Below are 22,561 nucleotides of genomic sequence, written 5' to 3'. Positions count from 1 at the left end.
GACCAGACTATGCACACGCTTGAGTCAGTGCTTGTGTCAGGCTAGCTTAGGTCCTGTTGTAGGTATAGCCTTTTAAGACAGTAAGGGAAGAAGAGAAAGGTGTTTGTTTTTAGAGAAAAGTACACATTCTAGCTTGGCATTAGTCTGAGATCGACCATCAGTTGCATAAAATGAGGACAGTGGAGTCTTGTTGCTAGTGAATAGGTTCAGGATAAACAGGGTAAGCACTCTTAGCGTATCTAGAATAAAACCTGGTGTGTCTCACCATAGGAGTTCCAATCTAAATTGAATGCTGCAATCCATTTGAGGTTACAAAAGTACAACACTGAAGCTCAGGTCTCACTTGAAGCAGCTAGGTGCAATACCAATGATCATTCCTCAGATGAGGGCCTAAAAAATTCCCTCTGCTCTGTCTTTTGTTGCTTTCTGTCACTTCAACATAAAATCAACCACAGACAGCTCCAGAGATGGAAACTTCATGAACAAAGCACCAGCTTTGGTTCTGCATTGGTGCAGGTCTGGTGGAAGAAGCCTTTTTGCTTCAGTATCAAAAAAATGGTTAGTCACACTTCATATCCTCAGTGAAAACAAACTGAATAGGGATAGTGTTGCTATTGGTTTTATAGCCTTATTACTGCAACAATTTGATGCAGAAGACAGTGCCTTTTTTCCTGCCACTCACACATTCAGCCTGCACTGGGATGTGCCCAGTAGGCGCTGTAGAGATATTCTGGCATAAATATGACTCCAAAGTAAATGTTACCTGATTTAAATAATTTCTCTATTACCGAGTCCTCATTGTTCTCTTTTCCCCACATTTCACTGCCTTTGATGAAAGACCAATTCCTGTTGCTTGTGGTACTGTGGGATTTGCAGTATGTTGTGCATCATTAGAGAGGCATATCTGAAGCTCTAGAATGCTTCGAAGTTGGGATGAAAACTGGTCAGTTTACCTATAGATCTTTTCAAATGAAGTCATACATTTTATCCACTCCCTTGTTTCCCCAGAAGGAAGAGGTTTGGGGTTTTTTTTCTAAATTCCTTTTTTTACCACTAAAAGACCTGACAGCTGGAAACATAATGTCAGTTTTATTGTCTCAGACTAGCAAATTCTGAAGTTTAAATTGTGGCCAGTCACTTCCAGGTTTGCATTAAAAGCACACTATGCATCCTGCCCCTTTCTGACAAAAGACAGACTTTTTTTCCAGTTTTTCTCTTCGCACCAGATATTGAAAAGCAAGGGTACATTTCCTTTTGCCTATTTGTTAAATGATCCAAAAAAAGATTTTGTCTTTCAGTGACAATATAGGAATTATTACAGATTAACACTTATAAATTAACGCTCACGCTATCATGTTAATGTTCACACCATCAGCAAAATACTTTTAAAGATATAAGTTACTCCTTTATCCTATATTATCTTTTGATATTACTAGCTTTTGTCCTAGGAACGATATCAACTACAAGTATTCAGCAAAACTTACGTAAGAATAAATTCTCTAATTGTATAAGTAGCTAACAAGCTATCTCTTTTTCTCTGTTATATAAGGAGAAAAAAATAAAATGGTAGGCTTTTATTTCTAATAAAGAGGTTGAGCTGCAGCTGAAACTTTACTAGTGACTATCAACATTTTACTATGAGGTTTTTCATTTTTTATATTAAGTGAAAAATTTCAGTAACTTTATAGACACAAGTGGCTATATTGCACTTAACAACTGATCACCCATTTCAACTCAAAACATTCCGTTTACTTTAGGTTAGCATTTTATTCAGCAATTGTAGTACTAAGTATGGCAGTAATTGCTAAACTTGCCACTTAAAAATGAAACAATGTAATGGCACTGAAAAAATGAGCTGAGTCTCCAACACCCTGAAAACGAAGCACTGAGCACTAAGGACTGGTAAAATGACCAACTTACTTAATCTGCCTCCCTGCATCTGATAAATACTTTCTGTTTACAATTCCAGTATTATCATATTTGGTCTTATCTGTTTCTCTGTGAAAGAAAGCCTGCAAAAATTTAACAACCTAATTTATGTGCCATACACAGTTCATACAGTATTTTGCTACCCAGCTAACTTCAAAATCCAGCTTTAATAGTCTTACAAAGAAATCCAGACTGCTTTTTCTTTCTAACTAAAAAGTTCTGTGTTTGCCTCTTTAGGTACTTCTCTTTCCTTTGTAGTTCCATTAACATGTAATTGGTCATTACTCTTAAGTAATCATTTTTCTGGAAATGCATTACAAACAATTTTCTCCAGGCTTTTTAATTAAGCATTCATTGCGAGAGGCATGGCTGGTACATACTAAGCCTTCAATTGTAGCAACTGAAATATTCCACTGCATTCCCCCAGTCTTCCCTGGAAACAGGGTATCTGGTTTCTACACTTGCATAATTGCATGCTTCAGATCATTTATTCCTATTGTAAAATCAGATTTAGGCCATTTTATTCCTCATGTCACTCTTTCAGTTCTCTTCCTACCCATAATTAACAGTTTCTTAGCAGTCAAAAAACATTTTATAATCATAGTTGAATTTAATAGTCAATTTTAAAAATGCAAGACTTTGCATGATGATGATTCATGTAGAAGAAAGTGGATCAGAAACTCTTATCTCCATTTCTGTTACTGAGCCTAGAGCTAGTGATACTTAGCAACATTACTGATTGGCTATATTTTTAAACTGAAATGTCATTGTTTGAGCATCCCATTGCATACTATTAATGCCTTGAGAATTTTTAAACTCCCCAGATCAGTTATGCACTATCAAATACAGTTACTGAGAAAAAAGACTTAGACTCATTTAAGACAACAGTTGGACCTCACAAAAACATGAACTTCCTGGAACATATTTAGGCAGTGACAATCTCACTAGTACCCACATTATTTCCTGCAAATAAAAGTCATAGTGTAGTTAGGAAAAAATAAATATCAAAACAGACCTAAGAAAATAAATATTAAAACACAAAGACACAGCAGCTAAAGCTCAGTGGAATTTCTCTTGGCTGCAGAGACTGTGTTCTGTAGAAGTAGCACAGGTAAATTTACAATAGAAAGAGAACCCAGAAGCAAAGAAAATGTCCACAGTGGCTAGTGCAAAAAAAAGATTTGCTTTCTCATTTTCTTTCTGATGGCAGTTATCCCTTGTGCCAAATTCATCTCAGAATTTTTTGCTCCATACTTTTTTCTTCCATCCAAGGCATATTAATGCCAGGCCTCAGTTCTTCCCAGAAACAAGAGAGGCCTGCAAGTAAAGAAAGCTGGATTTTGTTGGACAATATTTTCACCGTTAGCTATCCAAAGAGAGTCAGAAACTTGAGAAAGGCATCTTAAGGTAATAACTACTTAAACTGGTATGTGCTGTTCCCACACGCACACACTCCTCCACATGAAATAGTTCCAGTGTTGTCTAAATTTTTACTTTTCCATGTTTCCTTATCTATACCTTGCATTAGGGGAGCAGGATATTTCACCTACCTCCAGGGCCCTCTTCCTGCTAAAATTCAAACATTTAGAGGTTTGGGTAAGCCTATTAAAGAACCTGTTGAGGCACCAGCACTTTCACCTGACACTTGTTCAGTACATTACCATCCATTTTTTCCTGTGACTGTGTGAAGCCCAGCCTGCTTCTGTTAATCCTTTTGAAGTAGCAGATTGTTTTATATTGGGTTTGCTGTGCTAAAGCCTGCAGCACTGTGGATTCTGCCCCCTTACTGAGCCTCTTCTTGCTGGCCTTTGTAAATTCAGGAGAGTCACCATCCTGAAGAAGCTGGAGGAAGCCTTATCCAGTTTCAAGTCCAGGACTGAAGGCACAGACTGGGATTATTTTGCTTCCAGTAGAACTGGTTTATATGTTTCAGTTCACGCTAGTTTAACCCAATAAATGCCTAGAAAGCGGCTGCACAGTCACATTGCAAGGACAGATATTGCCTAAACCTGGACAGGTATCTTTTTGCTTGCTTTCTTGCCTCCATGTGTTTCCTTGGATTCATCAGTGTTATTTCAGTACGTCAGCAGCCTATGAGCTAAAAATTACCTAACGATTTGCAGAGCAGCCCATGGGAAGCAGAACAAAAATGCTAATTAGGGCATGTTGTAGCCCTTAGACAGGAGGCAGCGGGTGGAAGGGCCGAAAGGCACAAGAACTAAAGCACTGTGGGGTAGATGGTGGAAAACTGCCTGTATGTGAGCCCCAGAGATCACAGGCATGCAGTGATCACACTGCGGGCTGGCTTTGTGCAAAACCAGTTGTGGCTTGTGTGGTGTGCATCTAGAAACCGAGCAGAACTTGCATGCTTCACATGTTTCAGGAAGTGTGTGTGGAGGTTTGCAGGGGAATGATGATTGGAGTGGACATGAACAAGCCCTGAGCTGTTGCGTAAATAATTACCTATGTAGACATGCCCCAAGTTTAAGAAAAGTACAAAGCTTTCTTCCTCCATGGGCATTTACATATGGTTACTGCTGGACATTTATTTTTGGTTTTCTATTTTCTGCTTGTGTGGGTTCCTTCTGCCTTACCTGTGTCCAGAGCTGACAGGACATTGCAGTTACAATCTTATCAGCTACTTTAATTATAATACTGCATTACAGTGACGTTACTCAATGATTCTAGCGAGCTAGGACCAGGGCCAGGGAAGAAGTATTCAAAATAAGAAATATCACTATAATACAAATTTATTATTATTCCTCACAAACCTGCTGCCCTGCTCCTCGAGACCTTCCACAGGCTAGAAAGTATAATTACTGCCACATGGCTACAGTCATTGACCTAGTCATTCTGGGCAATGCAGCGTGCACCTGCCAGAGCATCATTTTTAAGCAATACGTTGTTGTCCACCTTGCACATTGTTACACACTGCTTATGATAAGGCTAACAATCAGGCACAGATTGAAGTTACTTTCCCCTGTTGCAGTCATTCAGTACCAAGCACTCTCAACCCACTTAAATGTAATAAAATTATTTTTTCCTTTCCTATTCAGTCTCTGCCAAAATTTTCAAATTGTCTGAAGTCCTTCACATTACAAGTATGTTAGTCTCGCCTAACTGTCAGTCCGATTATGGGCAGATGTTACCACATATTAATTCAAACAAATTTTCTACAGTTTTGGGCCAAATACACAACAGTGGAAATGCTATGAATGTGTGATGGACCAAGTAGAAGATTCAAGACCTTCATGATTTTTAGCAAAGAAAAAAAAATCCAGTTTGTTTGAAAAATGCTCTTATAAAACATATCCTAAAGTTCTTTTGTGATAAAATGCTGTTAACAGTCTAATTAGCTTTTTTATGCAGCCCTTTGACAAACCTAAGTAAGAAAATAGAAGCAGCTAACTGGTTTTTCTTTGAATTTCAGGTATTGTTGCAGTCCTTTTCTGTGGAGTCACACAGGCCCATTATACCTACAACAATCTGTCACCAGATTCCAAAATGAGAACTAAACAGGTAGGGCATGGAAATAACTGATTTTGTGTCTTCAACTGGTGTAAGGAATAGACAGAGGTGCTGGAATATAGCTGGATGGGATTTCATTAATGCAAAGGAAGAGGCTTATGTCTTCATTAGGGGAAAGACTGGAGATTTTGCCAGAAAACAGTAACTATTCTGGATAAGCAAAAAAATATAAGAATGTGTTCTTCCTAAGAGACCTGAAATGTCAGTCGAGGAGATGAAGGGTAAGGAGATAACAGTTTACACTAGCTTCCATATGACAATGCTACAAAGTTAAGGAAATCAAAGAACTCTGGTAAATAAGAGAGAAGTGGTCTGAGAGATTGGATCCATGTAGATTTTTGCAAAGGGACTGTATAAACTGCAGTCTGGCCTACAGACTTGAGCAATGACATCGTTTCATTTCTGCCTCATTAAAAATATGACATAATTAGAAAGATAGTGATTTTCTTCCATTGTGTTATTTAGAGTTTGGAGACAAGAGAAATTTGGTCATCTGGTTTTTGTTTGAACAGGTGACTACTGCAATTGTAATTATTTTTTAAAACTTGGGGCTGTTCTCAGTACTAGATGTATGCATTGCAATATTCAAAATACTTTTCAGCACAAGGAGTAATTTTAGACTACCTCGCCACTACCTAGATCCTGTGAGAAGTCATTTAAATGCAGTTTTCTTCCCTTTTAATGTTGACTCGTATGTCCCAAGCACTGCAGGTTGTAGAAAATCTATCTCCTAGATCAAAATGGAAACATATGGTCCAAGACTATCATTTTCATGATGCAATCTTTTTCAGTATTTCCTCTGTTTTAAGCATTGGAAATTTCACATAGAAAATTTCATCGCTTCTTGCACATCTCAATTTAATCAAAAATCCAATTTTCTATCAAAAACAGTTTGATAGAAAAAATACTGGCCACAGTATCAGTTCAACTGTCAGACTCTCTCAGACTGTAAATCACAAAAAAGTTTCTGGTCAGTACTTCCAGAATAAAGTGTTAGCTATTGAACAGGATAAGTCTTCTCAATTGCATTTCTTCATACCAACAGGGGCTGATGCTTTTGAAAGGTATTCCAGCAGAGAAGAGAACCTTTCTCTGATAACTGTATCATAAGGGAATAACATTTATATCTGTTCTAGAATTGTTTATATTTTGCAGAAATACTGAATTGCATGTGCCATTACTACCCTTGCATATAACTGTTACAATTTGAATACAAGGCTTTTTCAGGTATTCATCTGCGTGATTTAGTGATGCGTAGCCTCAGAGAGAGAAAGAGAAAAAGGCAGGCCATGGTATTTTTAATTACATATGAACATTTTCATCTACAGAATTAACTAACATTTAGTTTCAATGCATACTGGTTTTGTTCACATTTACTCTTTCATTCCCTCCCATTCAACAGTGCAAAACAAAATAGTGAAAATAAACTGAATCTACCCTTGAACACACAGAAGAGGGATTATGTGTTTCTCTAGTGAGCTATGAGTTTTATGCACCCCTTCTATTCTGTTTTTCTCTTCCCCCATAAACTCTTAATCCTCAGCCTCCCTTATGATATGGTTCAAAAATTGTTGTTGAATTCCTTTGAATTCTTCTAATTTATTTTCTAATCCAAAGATTACCCTTTCATATGCAGCTGTTTCAGCGAGACCTGCACTGCCTCTTTCTTTCTCTCCCCTTAAGAATTCTCTTCAAGCAAATTTACTAAGCCACACACTTGGCATTCTCATAATCACATATGACTTCAGTGCATTTTAAATGAATATTGTTGCTTACACAGATGGCTTCACTCCCAATCTGAGTCATTTTTATTACTCATTACTGGCCAAAATCAAGGGCTTTTCAGTTCATTTATAGAATTATTCCAAGGCAGTCTCTCTCTTTTATTACAGTATGACAGATCTTTCAATAAGGACTGGTGAACTGTAATGCACACTGACAAAACAGTGAGTTAAGGCTGAAGCTAAAGCTAACAAAAAACATGGAAATTAGATTTAAAACTGTAAATCAGACGGTGAAATTGTGTTAGCTGTTTTTAAACAAATGCTTTTTCTCTACTGCTTTGCATAATTTTCTTTACATTTTTTACTAGCTGTTAAAATTTCATAGTGTGATGGTAAAATTCAGTATACAATGATAGAGGTGGTGTTTCTGGCCATGATGCTGAGTTCTGCATTTCTCATAATACCTCATCATTTGCTCTAAAAGAATACATAAGGAAAAAAAGACTAGTATGATTTTTTTCAGATAATGAGAACTTATCTACAGTTCTTAAATGATAATTTAAGAACCTCTATTAAGAATGCCTGTTAAAAGATGCCATGTAATTATTAGTCCCCATGTATCCTTTATTATCCAGTCAATCACCATTTCCATGAAAGAGAAATTTCAAGCATCTGAAACTTACAGAATCTGAAAGTATAAAGTAACACAAATCTTATCGTAAACAATGGAATACTTTAACACTGTCATAAGAAAAGTAAGATAACAAATATTTAGTGAAAATGCAGGCTTTAGAGAGCTTTTATTCAATCCAGTTATCCCAATTCTCACTAAGTATTTATAAACGTTCTCTCTGTGTGTTTTTAACATGAATGATGTTTTATGGCAGTATTTTTAAGTTGTCATCATTGACCTGACTATGGTCACGGTGATTTTAACATTAAAATTGACACTGCTGTCCGTGGCAACAAGGTTAGGTCAGAGTGCTCCTGAGTTTTATACGTTTAAAGTTTAATTTATCCAATATACCTTTAGTGGAGAAGATGAAACTGCTAGGACCTGATCAAAAGCTATTTGATTCTGTGCAGCTTTCTCTAGAATTATTTACAGCTGCTAGTATAACCTCACATTATGGTGCAGCCAAACAACAGTTGCCTTTACATTTTGGGACATTATAGTTCAGATTTTACATTAGGTTCTTCAGAGGTACAGTTGGGTTGGGTTGGTTTACACAACTACAAGTAAGTCAGTGGCTGGGCAGGGTGTTGCTAGATAAATAGAAATTATTAGTTTGTTGAAAGCAGACAGACTGTAAATCCCTACAGGTCAGCTCTAGAAAGGGATGTATGGACAATACTGTGTTTTCTACAGGAAGAGAAGACATTCCTCACTATTTTTTTCTCTCTGCCCTCTCTCAGTTTCACTCAAATGCCAAGCTAAGACCCAGTACAGGTTCCTAGTGGTGGAGTATTAAGGAAAGCTTCTCACTTTCTCTAATGGCTATAAATGTTATCCATCATACTTATGAGTTACATCATTTTCTGGTTATGTTCCTTTCACTCCAGGGAACAGCCACAATGAAGAGAGCAGGGAACAGGGCAATACCTGTCTTTGGTTAAGTGTGCAAGGATACGGAGAATTCTGCTTTCAGACAAAATACAGTGCCAGCAAGTTATAAATTCTGGAAAGCGAATTCTGAAACACATCTCCTATGGAAGTAGAGCCAGGGAATTACTAGAAAGCACAGGAAAGCATGTCCAGCTAGCAAGGGGGTATGTCACATACTGCCCTGCCTGTCTCCATTCATTCCACTAGTCTAACCCTTGTTTACACAGTTGCCTCTGAGATAGTTCTAACAAGCTTGTGAAGGTTGCTTTCTCAAATTAGGTGTAATAGCCTTTCTAACAACATTACTAGTTAAACAGTTACTCACATTTTTTGCTGATCCTGATAGGAAACCCATTAGGGAACACCTGCCTTATAGACAAAAGCTTCTGGCCTGATTGTTCAGCTGCCCTGGGCATGCAGTATGCACAAGATGCTGCATTAAGATTTCAGTGGCACTTCACCTCCAAGGTTTTACACAAGCTTGAGAATGGGGTAAAGGTAAAACAAGAGAACTCAGTGATGCATAACCTCTGAGTAACTTTACCAAAGCACATAGTCTTACTAGGACTGCTTAAGCAAATTAACTTACACTGAAGGACTGAAAGTTCAGACTGGTCTTTGGGTTTTGCTCACTGATGGACATAGTACCGATTACTTCAAATTTTCATCTCCACACAGCAGACATGATTGTCTCTGATTATTAAAAGTCATCACTTTGCAGAGGAGTAGCTAGTATCTCCTGGAAATCCCTTGAAAATACATTAAGTTTTCAAAACTTGCTTAGCTCATTTATGATATACATTTTCCAACAAGGAAACAGGCTAGGGATCAATCAGCTAATTGCTGGATCATAAATTGAGTTTGGTGTAAAATGGTTGTGTTTATAAGCATCTTAATTTAATGCTAATTAATCATATTAATTGAAACAGGCTGACAAAACAGTCATGAAAAGTATATTTTTTTAATTCCTCAAAAACTGTAAATCAAATCATTATAGTGTCTTGACCCTGATATGTCACTGAATAACCTCAATATGGACTTTAGACTTGATGCTGTTCCATCTATAATTATAGACTCACTTCTGAAGCAAATCGGAACAGGAGAATATAACTTAAAAAGTAAAGTATAGCAATGGAGATGTCCAAATCTACTGAAGGGGGGGGGGGGGATCAATTAATCAAAGGAGTGGATTCCTGAACAGCAATCAGACAATGTTTAGTAAAAAGAGCATTGTAGGACTAAAGGCAAAGAGGTGGCTGAAGTCAGTTTTTGGCTCACTATATCCAAATGAAGTACCATCACTGTGATCTAGTCATTCTGCTGCTTTTCTGCTGGCCTATCTTATCAACAAGTTACAAGCAGATCTACACTCAGAATTGAAACAACAGATCCCCTTTCCCTAGATACCTGATACAATTACTATCTTACAGGATTCTTCCGCCAGCTATCTTTTTGTAAGAAAAGAAATAATGCACTGCAAATTCTGCTCCAGTAGCAGAATGCTTTCTCCTGAGTTTGTTGTTAAAACACATGCCAGGAACTGCAGCTACTGGTTTTACCTTTCTGTGAGAGAAGGGGAGCAGCTGAGTAGAGATGGCTATGTACTAGTACTGCCAAAACTGCATCAATCTGCTGTTTGCAAGAGGTCCCACTCCAGATACCTAGCGCCCATATTGTATTTGGGAGAAGCAGCCCTCTCAAATCATAGAGAGCAAAAGCACAAACAGAAGTGGGTTTAGTGCCCCTATCTTAAACCCTCCACAGTCACACAGGACACGTGTGTGCCCTGTGGCTTTGGCCCTGCTATTTGTATGAGTGTTTAAGAGACCAAACAATTAGAGCTGTGCTTGTTTCTAAAGCACACAGCCTATATTAATTTATCTCTGGTTAATGCCTACTGTTTTCTGTTATCAGACATTGGATTCTTCATAGATAATTAGTTTAGACTTCTAGGAAGAAAAGGCCACACAAACATCAGGATATAATGGCTCTTACAATTCAGTCTCTTGTCTTTTAAAAAATTCAAGAGTATTTCTAGACTGAGGAAAACCCTACTTACAGCAAAATGTCCTCAATAATTAGCAAGGCAGCAACCACTACAAAACATAATTCTTATCCCTTTGAAATGAGCAGCCTAATTGGCAGCTGTTGTTGTGATTTGTTCAGGAAGTCTACTGAGGAAAAAATTATCTTTAAGGCACTGCAAGACGTCAGGTGTTTCCACGTAAATGATTGGCAGAGAGAAAGACTGAGAGAAAAGAAAGTTATCTTTCAAACAAGATTACCACCAGTACCAGATTCTAATCAGACTTTGCATATGTGCTGTGCAGGAGGAATCTGTTCTTCCAGCACACCACAGTCACAGTGCCTGCAGGAAAATTTCATACTAGAATGTTTTTTCATTATCTTCTGAGGTATATAGCACCATTGGTTGTCTGATATAAGAGAACATATTTGATGGCTAATACTCTGTTTGAGGGTAAACTGGAAATTCTTTTTAACTAGGTCTGGCACTCTTCAAAAAGTATAAAAGAGGTCCTTGCCTAATGGATCCAAAAAAGTCCAAATTCCTAGTCAGAATTAAACAGGTTGCATGCATGAAGTACTTTCTTCCATTTAAGTGGAGACTAAGCATAAAAGGTAGCTCTGATGGGCACTGTCTCCTTCTGTCTCATGGTTTCCTTTCTGCAGCTGAACAAAAACCCTCTAATTTCCAACCTCCTTGAACTCCTGCAAATTCAGACTCAAAAGCAATAGACTGGGGCTTCAGGCAGTGCTGCTCAGGAGAGAGTCCAGGTGACCAACTTACAGTGGGGTCAGTAGAAAGGTCTGAAGAAGCAGCTACTTCTGATAAAAAGATTAAGAAAATAAAATAGCATTTGGGAAGATTTATTTGTATTGGAATAGTATTATATAGTTTTGCTCTTGTTTTAGCCAGTTTTGCTTAAAGTAAACGCTCTGGAAATGAGTTACATTATGGGAAAACCTTGGTTTTGTTTTCTTATATTTTACCTTTTTTCTTTTTTTTTGAGACAAGGCCTGTAGCAAAACCTTCATTTTGCAGCTGTTCAAAACGATCAGGGAGGACATAGAAATGCCCCTGTTCTTTTTATTTCTGAGAGAAGAAAATGATACAGACATAAAAAAGTTGTAAGCAGAGTTAAAAAAAGAAGAATGGCTTATGCTGCATTTAGCATATGGCTGTTAAGAGTAGATACCTGAAACTGTAGGTAGAAATTTTCTGCTAACTTTGAGACACCAACTTATATTGAAAACAATAGAAGTCACAGTTTTAGACCCTTCTAAAAGTCCAAAAGCTCACGTCTCTAGATACAAGCTATCATTACAGCTCTAGCCTGAGTACCCTGAAGAGAAGCAAGCCCTCGTTCCTGTCCTGCGCCTTCCCTATAACGTCCATGTTTCCCTCCTGAGGCACTAACGAGCCCCAGCTGCACCACAGGCAGGCTGGCTAAACTGTGTATTCCTGAGCTGGACCATCAGAGCTTGCTAACTCAATGCATCTCTACAGAGCCACTGGGTCTGTTACAAACAGGCTGCCTTCGTTTATAAATTGCCTTCTTATCTCTAATTGAATATGCACCACATGCGTGGTGCTTGTAATAATTATTACCTTTAAAATGGATTGCAATTGACAGGAAGTGTACAATGAATTCCAGTTCTCTACACAGCTATTTTCTGTGTTTAGCAGAAAAAGCTGAAGATTGGAAATGTGCCAAATGCATTGTTTGACCAGATGTACCATAAGATCTTATGGAACCCTGTAGAATAGTATAATGCTATAAAGAAATCTAAAGCTGCTTACTGTATGGGTTTAACAAGAAGAATCATAACAACACAAGAAAATCTTGATTTCTGCAAAAGGAATTATACTACCAGGTCTTTCAATCTGAATTTAACAAAATCCCTCATTATCTGACTGATGTTCCTGATTACTTAACCATGCTAAAAGAATGTTAATCTGCAGTCTCTTTACATGTGGTTCCCCTTAAATTTATGCGGAAATGCTGTAATTGTTTCCTCTCTTTTAGCTGTGAGCTACATGATGGATGGTAAACAGCTAGGAAACATTGCTACAAGTAAACTGATAACAGTAGACTTTATAACTATGGTGTATCACTAAGTAGCTGCACAATTTATGATTTATATCATAAATTAGCTGCTATCCTATCCATAATAGTGAAAATATTGGGTGTCCACATACAGAAATGCCATTAGAATATTCAGTTCTATACTTCATTCCTTAATCTCCATTTTTCCTCTCTTTTTGCATACCTGCTTTAGTGATTCCTTAACTGAGAATGTGCAGATTTACTCTGGTCTCATTAGTTTCCATCAAGCATGTGTTCCTTTGTCATCAGCATTTTGTAAAGAATACCATATTCTAGTATCTTACACACACACACCCCCTATGAATAAAAATAGTATTTTGGACCTATGAAAAAGAGATCTTCTCTTGAAAAACAAAGGAAAACAACTTTCCTTCATTTTGCTTAAGCACGGGAACTGGAAAATACACATGCTCAAATGTAATTCATACCCTGAAGAAACCCAGAACTGTAGTGAAAACAGTATTTCTACAGAGAAGCCCATCTTGTTGAAAAATTATGTCATTTTTTATGCTGGTAGGCTAAGGAGCATAACGCCATATGCAAACTAGTTTCCAAATGGCTTCATTAAAGTTTTTATAATCTGTTTAAACATTAAACATTTCCTTTAAATATTAATAAAGTTCTTTGATTGTTAAGGTTATAGTTTACTTTTTACAGTGCAGTGGCAGATGCCAGCAGTTGGCTAACATATACCAATTGGAATTAAAACCTGTAGGCCAAAATCTCATTGGCATATGGAGAAATATGTAATGAAATTCCATACTGAGATGCATGCTGTAGTTTCTTTGAAAGGTGCCCTGAATCACAAATGAGACTCTCATATGTCTTCATCTGTGCAGTGGAGTCAAACTGTACAGGGCTCTGTAAGCTACTGCAGAATTAAAAACGCTGGTTTACATAACTATGCAGATCATGTTATTGCGTCTCTCTTATCTTCTCACAAAGAGGTTTGAAGAGTGACCTCTGACATTTCTCCTTACTGTGGGTAGCTAGCACTTATCCCTAGTTTTTAAGTCTGCCTCCAAGCAAATATCCCGCCTTGTACCCCACGTCTGTAAAGCACATGTAGTTTTGTGAAGAGAATTTCCTCTAAGTACATAGGCTGTCAAATCAAGTCCCTTCCTAATTATTGCCACTCTTCTCATCAGTGCAACTGTGGAATGCATAGGGAGAAAAAGCAAACCAAAATCGATCTAATGCTGGGCTATGAACATATTTTTGCATCATCAACATGTAGTGCTGAAACAGAGCAGAGTGCAGTTTAATATCACATACTTAGAGTATATATGGTTACTTTTAGTTTAAATTATATCTTATTCAATTTTGCATTTCATAAAAGTTGACAATTACAACATTCCCTTAAACATGTAGTCAGTCACAACTCTTTCATCTGAGAATTTGTGACAGAGATAAAAAATAAAGGTAGGATTCTTCATTTAAGCCTGTCTTCATTTTTCATACAGGTAAACTAATTTAATAGAGTTTTATGTCATGAACCAAAGCCCTTTGACTTTAATGAGATTTGGCTTATGCTATAAATGAAGAGGTTCCAAATATAATGGTAATATAAGTAAAAACACTCATATTCCTCCTTATAGTTATGTCCTAATGGTAATAATTTTCTCTAACTTTGTCTGAAACACTGACACTTCACATTATTGTGTTAGGTGATTTTAGTACAGGATTTATCAATAAATTCTCCAGTTAGGGAATGAACCTCTAGAAAACATCATCTGTTTTGTATTTGTATGCATAGTACATTATACTGCTAAATTGGAATGCAGTAAAACTATTAAGCACATAGTTTTGCATAGTTTTTAATGTTGAGGGTATTATTAATAGGTTCCTTTGTTATAACCCTGTGTTGCCTTACACTTCATGAGTAAGTGTCAATGCGTTCATAATTGCTCTTGCTGTGAGGACATTGTGTTTGGTAAAGAAATTAAGATAGCTATTTCTTGGATGGTTAGATAGGTTACATTGTGATCTTTATAGAGCATCAAGTGTTTTGTCACAATTGTGCACTGACCTCACCGAAAGAAGTCCATGTGCTTTGGGAGCTAGCGGCCTTACTGATGTTTTGAGGCCTCTGCTTCCCTGCAAACGGCAATGCGTTTGCCCTGCCCAGAGAACCCCGGGGCAATGGGAGGCGTTAAGGAATCTGAGCTGTTGGATTTCTGACACTACCAAACTGCTATTGACAAAGATCCATTCTTGCAATCTGAAATATGTTTTATATATCTCTCCTTTTTAACTTATATGATTCTTGCATGACTGCTTATCCCTCACAATTCTCTTTCTAGGGTTATCATCTGCAAAATTCTGTATCAGCTAAAAAAATGCACAAAAGCCGTGGTCAAAAGTTTTTAGAAGTACGTAGCTATCACTAAAATTCTCGCACAATAAGCTGCAAGAAGAAAATAAATACATGTAAATAAGGCACTATAATAGTCTAAAGCACTTGCCAGCATCCCATCTTTTTAGGGACTGCACAGCTGTGTTTCCATTACACGATTAATGGATTTTCTATCTTCAAAAGAGACATTTGTACAAAATGGTAGCACAGTGCAAGAAATACTAAATAGCTGACTATAGCTAATCTCTATCTCATGGTGCTGTCTGTGGAAATAATTAAGGGCTAAAAAGCCCTTTGTCAAAATCTTTCAGATTAAATGTCTAAATCATGACTAGGATTCAAATAAGTGCCCTGCCTTTCCACATGTTTTGGTACCTATCTACTTTCTTTCACCTAAAATAATGAAAATAGCATGCAAGTTTGAGCACCTATTTCAAGCTTTTGACTTTTAATTCTGCTTTAGTCACACTAATTTAGGGGGGTGTAGACCACCCTTTGCCTCCAGTGAACTTGAGAAGAGTTCCGCGTGTTTGAGAATTCCAAACAGACATTCAGCATCCTCAGCAACACACACTCATTTAGTGACTAATACTTCTCTTGAAAAACATTTCTCTCCACCCACCTTCTGCTTTCCTACGGATTCTGATCAGAAGTTATTTTTAAGGTGCATTAAAGAATGACTAGTTGTATCTTTTCACTACAGATACTTAATTTTATGTAAAATAAAGTGTCCTGAGCTCTCAGATTTAAGTACAGTTGAAGGTGTATCTTAGTTCAGGATTTTTAATTGCTGCTTGGTTTACTGTGCATCTTTTCTTTTTCTTTTTTTTTTCTTTTTTTTTTTTTTTTTGCCTATATCAGTTGTGAGATTAGTAAAACATCACCAAGGAGACTACTAGTAATTTAGTAGACCTGAAAACACTGGAAATCTTTACAATACTTTCTCCAACAGTTTCTATTCCCTTGGTTTCAGCTGGAGTCACATTATAGCCAGATGCAAACCTGCCCCATTGAAATTAATTATGAAACTATAATTTAAATTCAAATAGCCATGGGCTCACTTTGGGTTTGTGTACACTTACTTTGGGGGCAAGATTTCACTTTTCAGTCTTTGCACCCTAACAACCTCCAACTGCTGTAGCTTTTGTAGTTTTGACATTATTAATCTTTGCCCTGTTTGTGCTTGATACTACATATTCATCTCCATTGGCCTTTACACATACAATTACTGTATGCAGACACATACGCACATGTGCACACATACACTCTGTGCTACATAAAAGGCACATATAAACAGCTCTGATAATTTCTTCTAAGTTCACTTCCTCCAATTATCCTTCATCTGTAATTTTTGATGTATTTCACAGGTACAAGTGCAGGGTGTTAGACAGCCCTTCACCACAGGCAATTATTTACTCACAGTGGAAGTACCAAGGTTGCAGCCACTTTGAAGCCAACTTGTATTTGATGACAGCTTTCTTGTGCTTTATCCACAAGATGGTCCTTTGTACTGTTTTCAAAAAGTATGCCATCAGCGAGTATCTGACATTTTCTGTATTTAAGAAACTGGACCTTTCACACTTAATGTTCGTGCAAATCCCCCTCACATTCTATGTCTCATTTATCTCATCTCCATACAGTCTGCACTCTAGATTATATCTTTAAGTGTAGAGGACTGTTAGATAAGAAAAGTCATGTACTCTAATACTTAAGAAAAAAAATGAGACACACAAAAACATAGTTGCTATTCACATTTCTCGGTCTTTTTGTCCAAATGAATCATCAATTCTTGAATGGTAGCCTATGTCAAGAGGCAGGGAAGCTGTTTAAAGATGATTGTAGAAATGAAACAAAAGAATTCCCCAAATTCCCACCCTAAACATAGAAGAGCAGATCAGTAGACCTACTAATCCAGTATACTGCTTCAGAAACTGGTACTAGAATCTGCAGAGTAATTGCAAATAACACTACTGAATATAACTATAGGGTAGCATTCTGCCAAGGTAATGTAATTAAAAGTTGACTTTTCAGTTATTGGTCGTTAAGAATAATAAATGGAGCTTAATATCATCAGGATCTCATGCTATTCAACACCAGTTAGAGCAAGAAAGGTTCTCGGAGGATGCTCTCCCTAGGTTAGAAAGAGGTAAGGTCTTGTATCCATTCCCCTTCAGCCTCTATAAACAGACTTAAAACAACACGGTATATATGTATGGAAAACCCTGAACAAATAACTGTGGCATGTAAAGTAGAGTTCTTTAGTAAACACTCTTTTATCTTCGATTAGGCACTGAATAAAAACAAAACAGCATGTTATCAGAAAAACGTGCAAATACTGCTACTATTTTCTGGATTAAGCTAAAGTAGAGTCTTTCATGATTTACAGTTCTACAGCATTTTTCCACAGAAGTAGTTTTACAGACTGTGAAGGGAAGCATTAATATGGGTAGATAGAAGCTGCAATATAATTTATATAGAACGGGTGCAAAGAGAGCAAGTATTTGTCCTGTAGTATGTTGGATTTGCAGTGATGGAAATCTTATAGTCATGAGCATCAGATAAGTTTTTGCAGTCTTGATTCTTGCTGGAAAGCATGAAGAAAAGACACCACAGACTTCATAAGAATCCTTTTTTTCCCTTCCTCATAGGTTAAAGGCCCTCATATTGCTTACTAGTTCCTAATATGGCAAAGACTAACTGAATTTCTTTCCAACACCCAAAACTTGGCAAGGAAGGAAATTGTTTTTATGAACTCACATCAAGAATTAATATTAGAGAATATTTCCTCTCAGTAAATTGAAATGGAATAAATTGCATTTGTCCTCCTTAGAAATTGAATTGATCGCTTGAGGTTAGGACTGCAATGGTGAGTCACAGAAAAAAAAAACACTTGAGAGGGGCGAAAAGAGGAAGATGAGATTGATTTTGTGTTTTACTTTTGAAAAATCACCACCAGTTCCTCTAATTCTAACATAAATGCAGAAACACAAAAGATGTATTAGTTCATTGCAATTTTAAAGACAACTAGGTTACATTGATAACATTACTATATTTCTTTGACCAGAAGGAGAACAGTCATGTTTTAAAGCATCTAAGTCTCTTTTGTTAGCTGAAATAGTCTTTGGCAAAGCCACAAATTGTTTATTTCTTTTGCTTATTTTTTTAACCATTGTTCCATATAGCTCTTAACTGTCAGTGCATAATGTCCCTGCTTCCACCTGATTGGTGATTTACTGCCCTAGAAAGATACCTTCCAAGAAAGTATCTTTCAAGTTGTTCAGAATAGGTCATAAACTTAAGCTTCATTTTTATTGATATTTTTGTTATTTTGCAGCTTTTTTTATTCTTTCTCTTCTACACATAGATTATTCTCTGATTTCAGCTTTATAAGAATACTAGCTTAATCCTAGACAGCACAGGCTGTTCATAGCCTCTTCATTTCCATTACCATAATCATCCCTCTATCAGAGAATGGAACAGCCATCAATGTTCCCAAAAATTTCCAAATTCATCCCTAAACACAGTGATTCTAGTACCACCATTAATTGCTGACCAGTCAAGAGTTCTTTATATCCCCTCAAACAATTTTCCAGCTACACTCTGTTATGCCCCATCTTGAGCAGAACCTTTCCTTAATACTTACAGAATAATACAGTACTGCTAAAGTAAATGTAGAGAGCTTTAACTGCAGTAATCCCTGAGCACATTACCTTGATACAACAGAGCACTGATGATTCCTCCTTCCTTTGTGCCTGCAACATCTCAGCTCAGGAATTTAAGATAAATAAGCACTTTGAAAATGGTTGTTTCTAGTTTGTGAACCAAATAACTTAGATGACAAGGTGTAGGAGCAACAGCATCATCCTCTCTGTTTTGGCAATACCTTCCATTAAGGTGTCATTCTTGGGTTATTTTTAGGCACAACTTAATGCCTGATGTGCAATAGCAAAAGTAGGTTGTGCTGCAGGAAAGGGAGATAGTGATCTAAAAAGGTTCCCCTCTTTTACAAACTGATCCATGTTTGAAGAAAAATAACCAAGTTTGCAGAAACCCCCTTTCCTAGGCAACTTAGCAACACTAATGATAGAATAATTAATTTTTCTGCAGTTAGATCCAAAGTCTATTGAAGGCAACATATAAATCCTCATGAGGCTCTGAATCTGGCTATACTACCACAAGCGCACACCACAGTTTCTACTGCTCTCCGTGCCTTACACATATAAGAAATTAGTATATTGAGTCTTAGACTTTGAACAGAGTCACTTACGTGTCAATTAATCGATAAAATCGAATAACAAAGTTCTTTCTGAGGGTTAATTTGAATCCAGTAATTAATGATGTTGACAGATACATTGTAAATACAAACCAAACTAAGCTTCCATTCACGCCTGAGGTCAAACCTTTTTAGAAGTTCTGAATGTTTTACTTTTTAAGTCATTCTCACTCTGATGTTCATTGTTCCAAGTAGTTTAGAACAAGATTTAGCTGCCTAATTTTCAACATTTTTGGTTTAAACTTCTTTTGTCCAGCAAAGCCATTCAAGACCTATGGCATTTTTAATAATAAAAAGGATTTGCCTTGATATCTGGGGCCAACATTTTTTTTCACTGTTGCTAGTCGGAAGTGTATTCTGTGTCAGTAGTTTATCCAGCTTCTCCCAAGCTGAACTTTGGCAGTGGTGTGTAGATTATGCCAGAAACAATCATCCATACTGTGTAAATGCAAAATATTGCTGGCCTTTCCTCTCCCTTGGTGCTGCCGTTTTCTTTATTTCTTTTTCCTTTTACTTTCCCAGTTCTTCCTCAGGCCTTACGAATCTTTTAAGCCTCCCAGCTCTGTAGGGAAATAGAAAGTTATTGTGTGCCTTACATAAATCTATTGGGGTGAAATTCATTGAATTCAGTAGCAAAGCCTACTGATAAAAAAGGCCAGAATTTTGCCCCAGGACATAAAAAATCTTGTAAGAATCTCTCTCTACTAGTCCGTTTGTAAGTTTACAGTCAAATATGCTTGGATATCAAAATTAGCACCATAAACAAGTCTATATCCTATCATGACTTTGAGTTACTTTTGCTGATTCTTTCATCTAAGCATGTTATTCTAGAAATGAGCATTATATCTCTAGGCTGTGAAGATTCATTATGGCTGTATAAAGGATTTCAGTCAAGAGGTTCAAATTCAAACCTTCTTTTTCTGATTTTGAAACCTCTAATCAAAAGAGAAAGATTAAATAAAGCAATTAGGCTATAATAAAGGCTTCTACAATCTCAGAAAAATTATGGTAGTCTGAATTCTCACTGCATTTTAATTCAAAATAGTTAGGGAAAAGCAATTTTCATCACCTATTGATTTATCAATATTCTTGACTTCATGGAACATTTTTGATAGCTATGTTCTAATTAAATAACATTATTCAAATCTAATAAATTTTATAACCATCACTTAACATTGACTGCTTGGGATTTTAATAGCTGTCACCTTCAAATCTCTCTTTAAAAGTATAATCAATTTTACATCCTAGCTGCTGTTGGACTATTGAAACTCTCCCTATTTTGATGTCATGCAAGAATATATCACTGTAAGATGTAAACCCTAGACAGGTGGCATTCCTCCATGTTGCTAGCAAAATCAATGCAACTAGAGAACGCTTGCAGGTACCTGCAAAAGGTGGATGACATTCCTTCATCAGGTATTAAGTCAAGTGCAAGGATGTAATATTGCCATCAGTGAGTAAAATTCACTTAATTTTGCTGGAAATAAGTTGTGGATGTAATTAAGCTTTTACCCAATACCCCCATACTAACATTATTCCCTTCAGATGAAAGAATGCTGTTTGTAACTCTGCTTGTACCCAGTACTCTCATGCTAACTTTATTCCCTTGAGATGAAAAATGCTGTTTAAAATATTAGGATTTGAGAAATCTTACATTTTCCATCTCCCCAACCACAAGGGGCCTATGGCAAAGAATATGTTCATTTTCTCCTTTTGATGCTCCTTTAAAGAATGCTATTTTTATTGCAGCTGAGATTGGAACTTAGTGTGTCCCATCTTCCAGGTGCACTAATTACTTACCTAGATAATCTCTCTAACACTCACTGAAAATGTAAGTAGTTCTATAAAATGGATCAAGTTGCAACACCCATTTTGCTGTATCTCTAATTGGCTTGAACTTAACTGTGGGGGTGGAGGGAAGGAAGGAGAAGAAAAAAGAAGGCACTTTCCTTATCTCTCTCACCAGATAAAACTAATACAGTTTTTATATCATATAAATTTTTTCACTTGAGTTAAAATAAAACATCAGTATAAGATAAAGTTAGTGCTTACAGCAAGGCTTAAGGTGTAGATAACCTGGATCAATTCCTTCCTCTGCCAGTGAGAGCTGAACTGCAAGCAGTACTTCCCAGAAGAATGTTCCACCTTAAAAGTGATTTATTGCACATCCCTCTTAGTACTTACAACAGCTGAGAGTAATAGAAAAACTAAGCATATTTGGTGAATTATGTGTTTTTAAATACATAAATATTATGTCAATTTTAATAGACATTTTTAATATGAATCTTTTGTAACATCCACTTTTTACAGAGAAAATAACCAAAGCAAAGCAAATACCAGGTTCAGTAACTCACTGAGCTAAACACCTAAACCAAGTGGCCAGATTGGTTCTGAACCAGGGTTTTGTAATTAATACTCTACTCTACAATGTGATGACACTGGTGATTTATTACAACTCTTACTTTAAAGCTATAAGCAGATTTATAGACTTTCTGGAGACATAGAAATGGCACATTACAAATGAGGGTTTTTTACAGAAAAAAAAGTCTTATTACTATGTGTATATTAAAATGGTTTCTAGTATAATTTTCCGGTAGCCTTGGGGAAACTGATGGCAGCATATGAGCACTTTAATGCCAATTTCATTTAGAGTAGAAAGAGGTTAGTTGTCTGTGCAGGAGGCAAGGGAAGGAAATTTATGGTTATAGACAAAATATTTCCAAGGACTCAATATCTAGGATTCTAATCCTAACTTTTTTTGCTTTTTCTTTTTTTTTTTTAATGCAAGTAATCCCACTTGCAAGTACATATATTCAAAATAAGGGAAATTTTTGAATGGCATATTTAAGCAGACCGTGGACCATAGGACGGACCTGGCTTATGGCCACTCAGACAAAAAAGGATGGCTTTCAGAGGCTAATGTGTGTGGTGCAACTCTTCTTGGAACTCCTTGGGTGTCCCAGGAAATTATAAATTCCAGATGAAAACCTATTCCTCCTATTCTTCTTCTTCTCA

The 22,561-nt window shown here is 36.7% G+C and overlaps 1 protein-coding gene across 4 annotated transcripts in view; it reads left to right on the top strand.

Annotated features, from left to right (window-relative positions):
- Positions 1–22,561, top strand: part of SLC9A9 (solute carrier family 9 member A9) — a 254,648-nt gene that overhangs the window by 127,889 nt on the left and 104,198 nt on the right. For all 4 annotated transcript variants that reach the window (XR_012043292.1, XM_072866766.1, XM_072866763.1 and 1 more), the window contains one exon: positions 5,360–5,448. Coding sequence is in view for 3 of the 4 variants with exons in the window: in XM_072866766.1 (XP_072722867.1) it covers positions 5,360–5,448 (89 nt within the window). In the remaining variant the exon portion in view is untranslated. The remainder of the gene's footprint in view (positions 1–5,359; positions 5,449–22,561) is intronic.

Source organism: Ciconia boyciana, chromosome 7 (assembly GCF_034638445.1).
Source record: "Ciconia boyciana chromosome 7, ASM3463844v1, whole genome shotgun sequence".
NCBI lineage: Eukaryota > Metazoa > Chordata > Aves > Ciconiiformes > Ciconiidae > Ciconia > Ciconia boyciana.
Note: the sequence above shows the minus strand (reverse complement) of the source record. Positions and strands in the feature narration are given on the sequence as shown.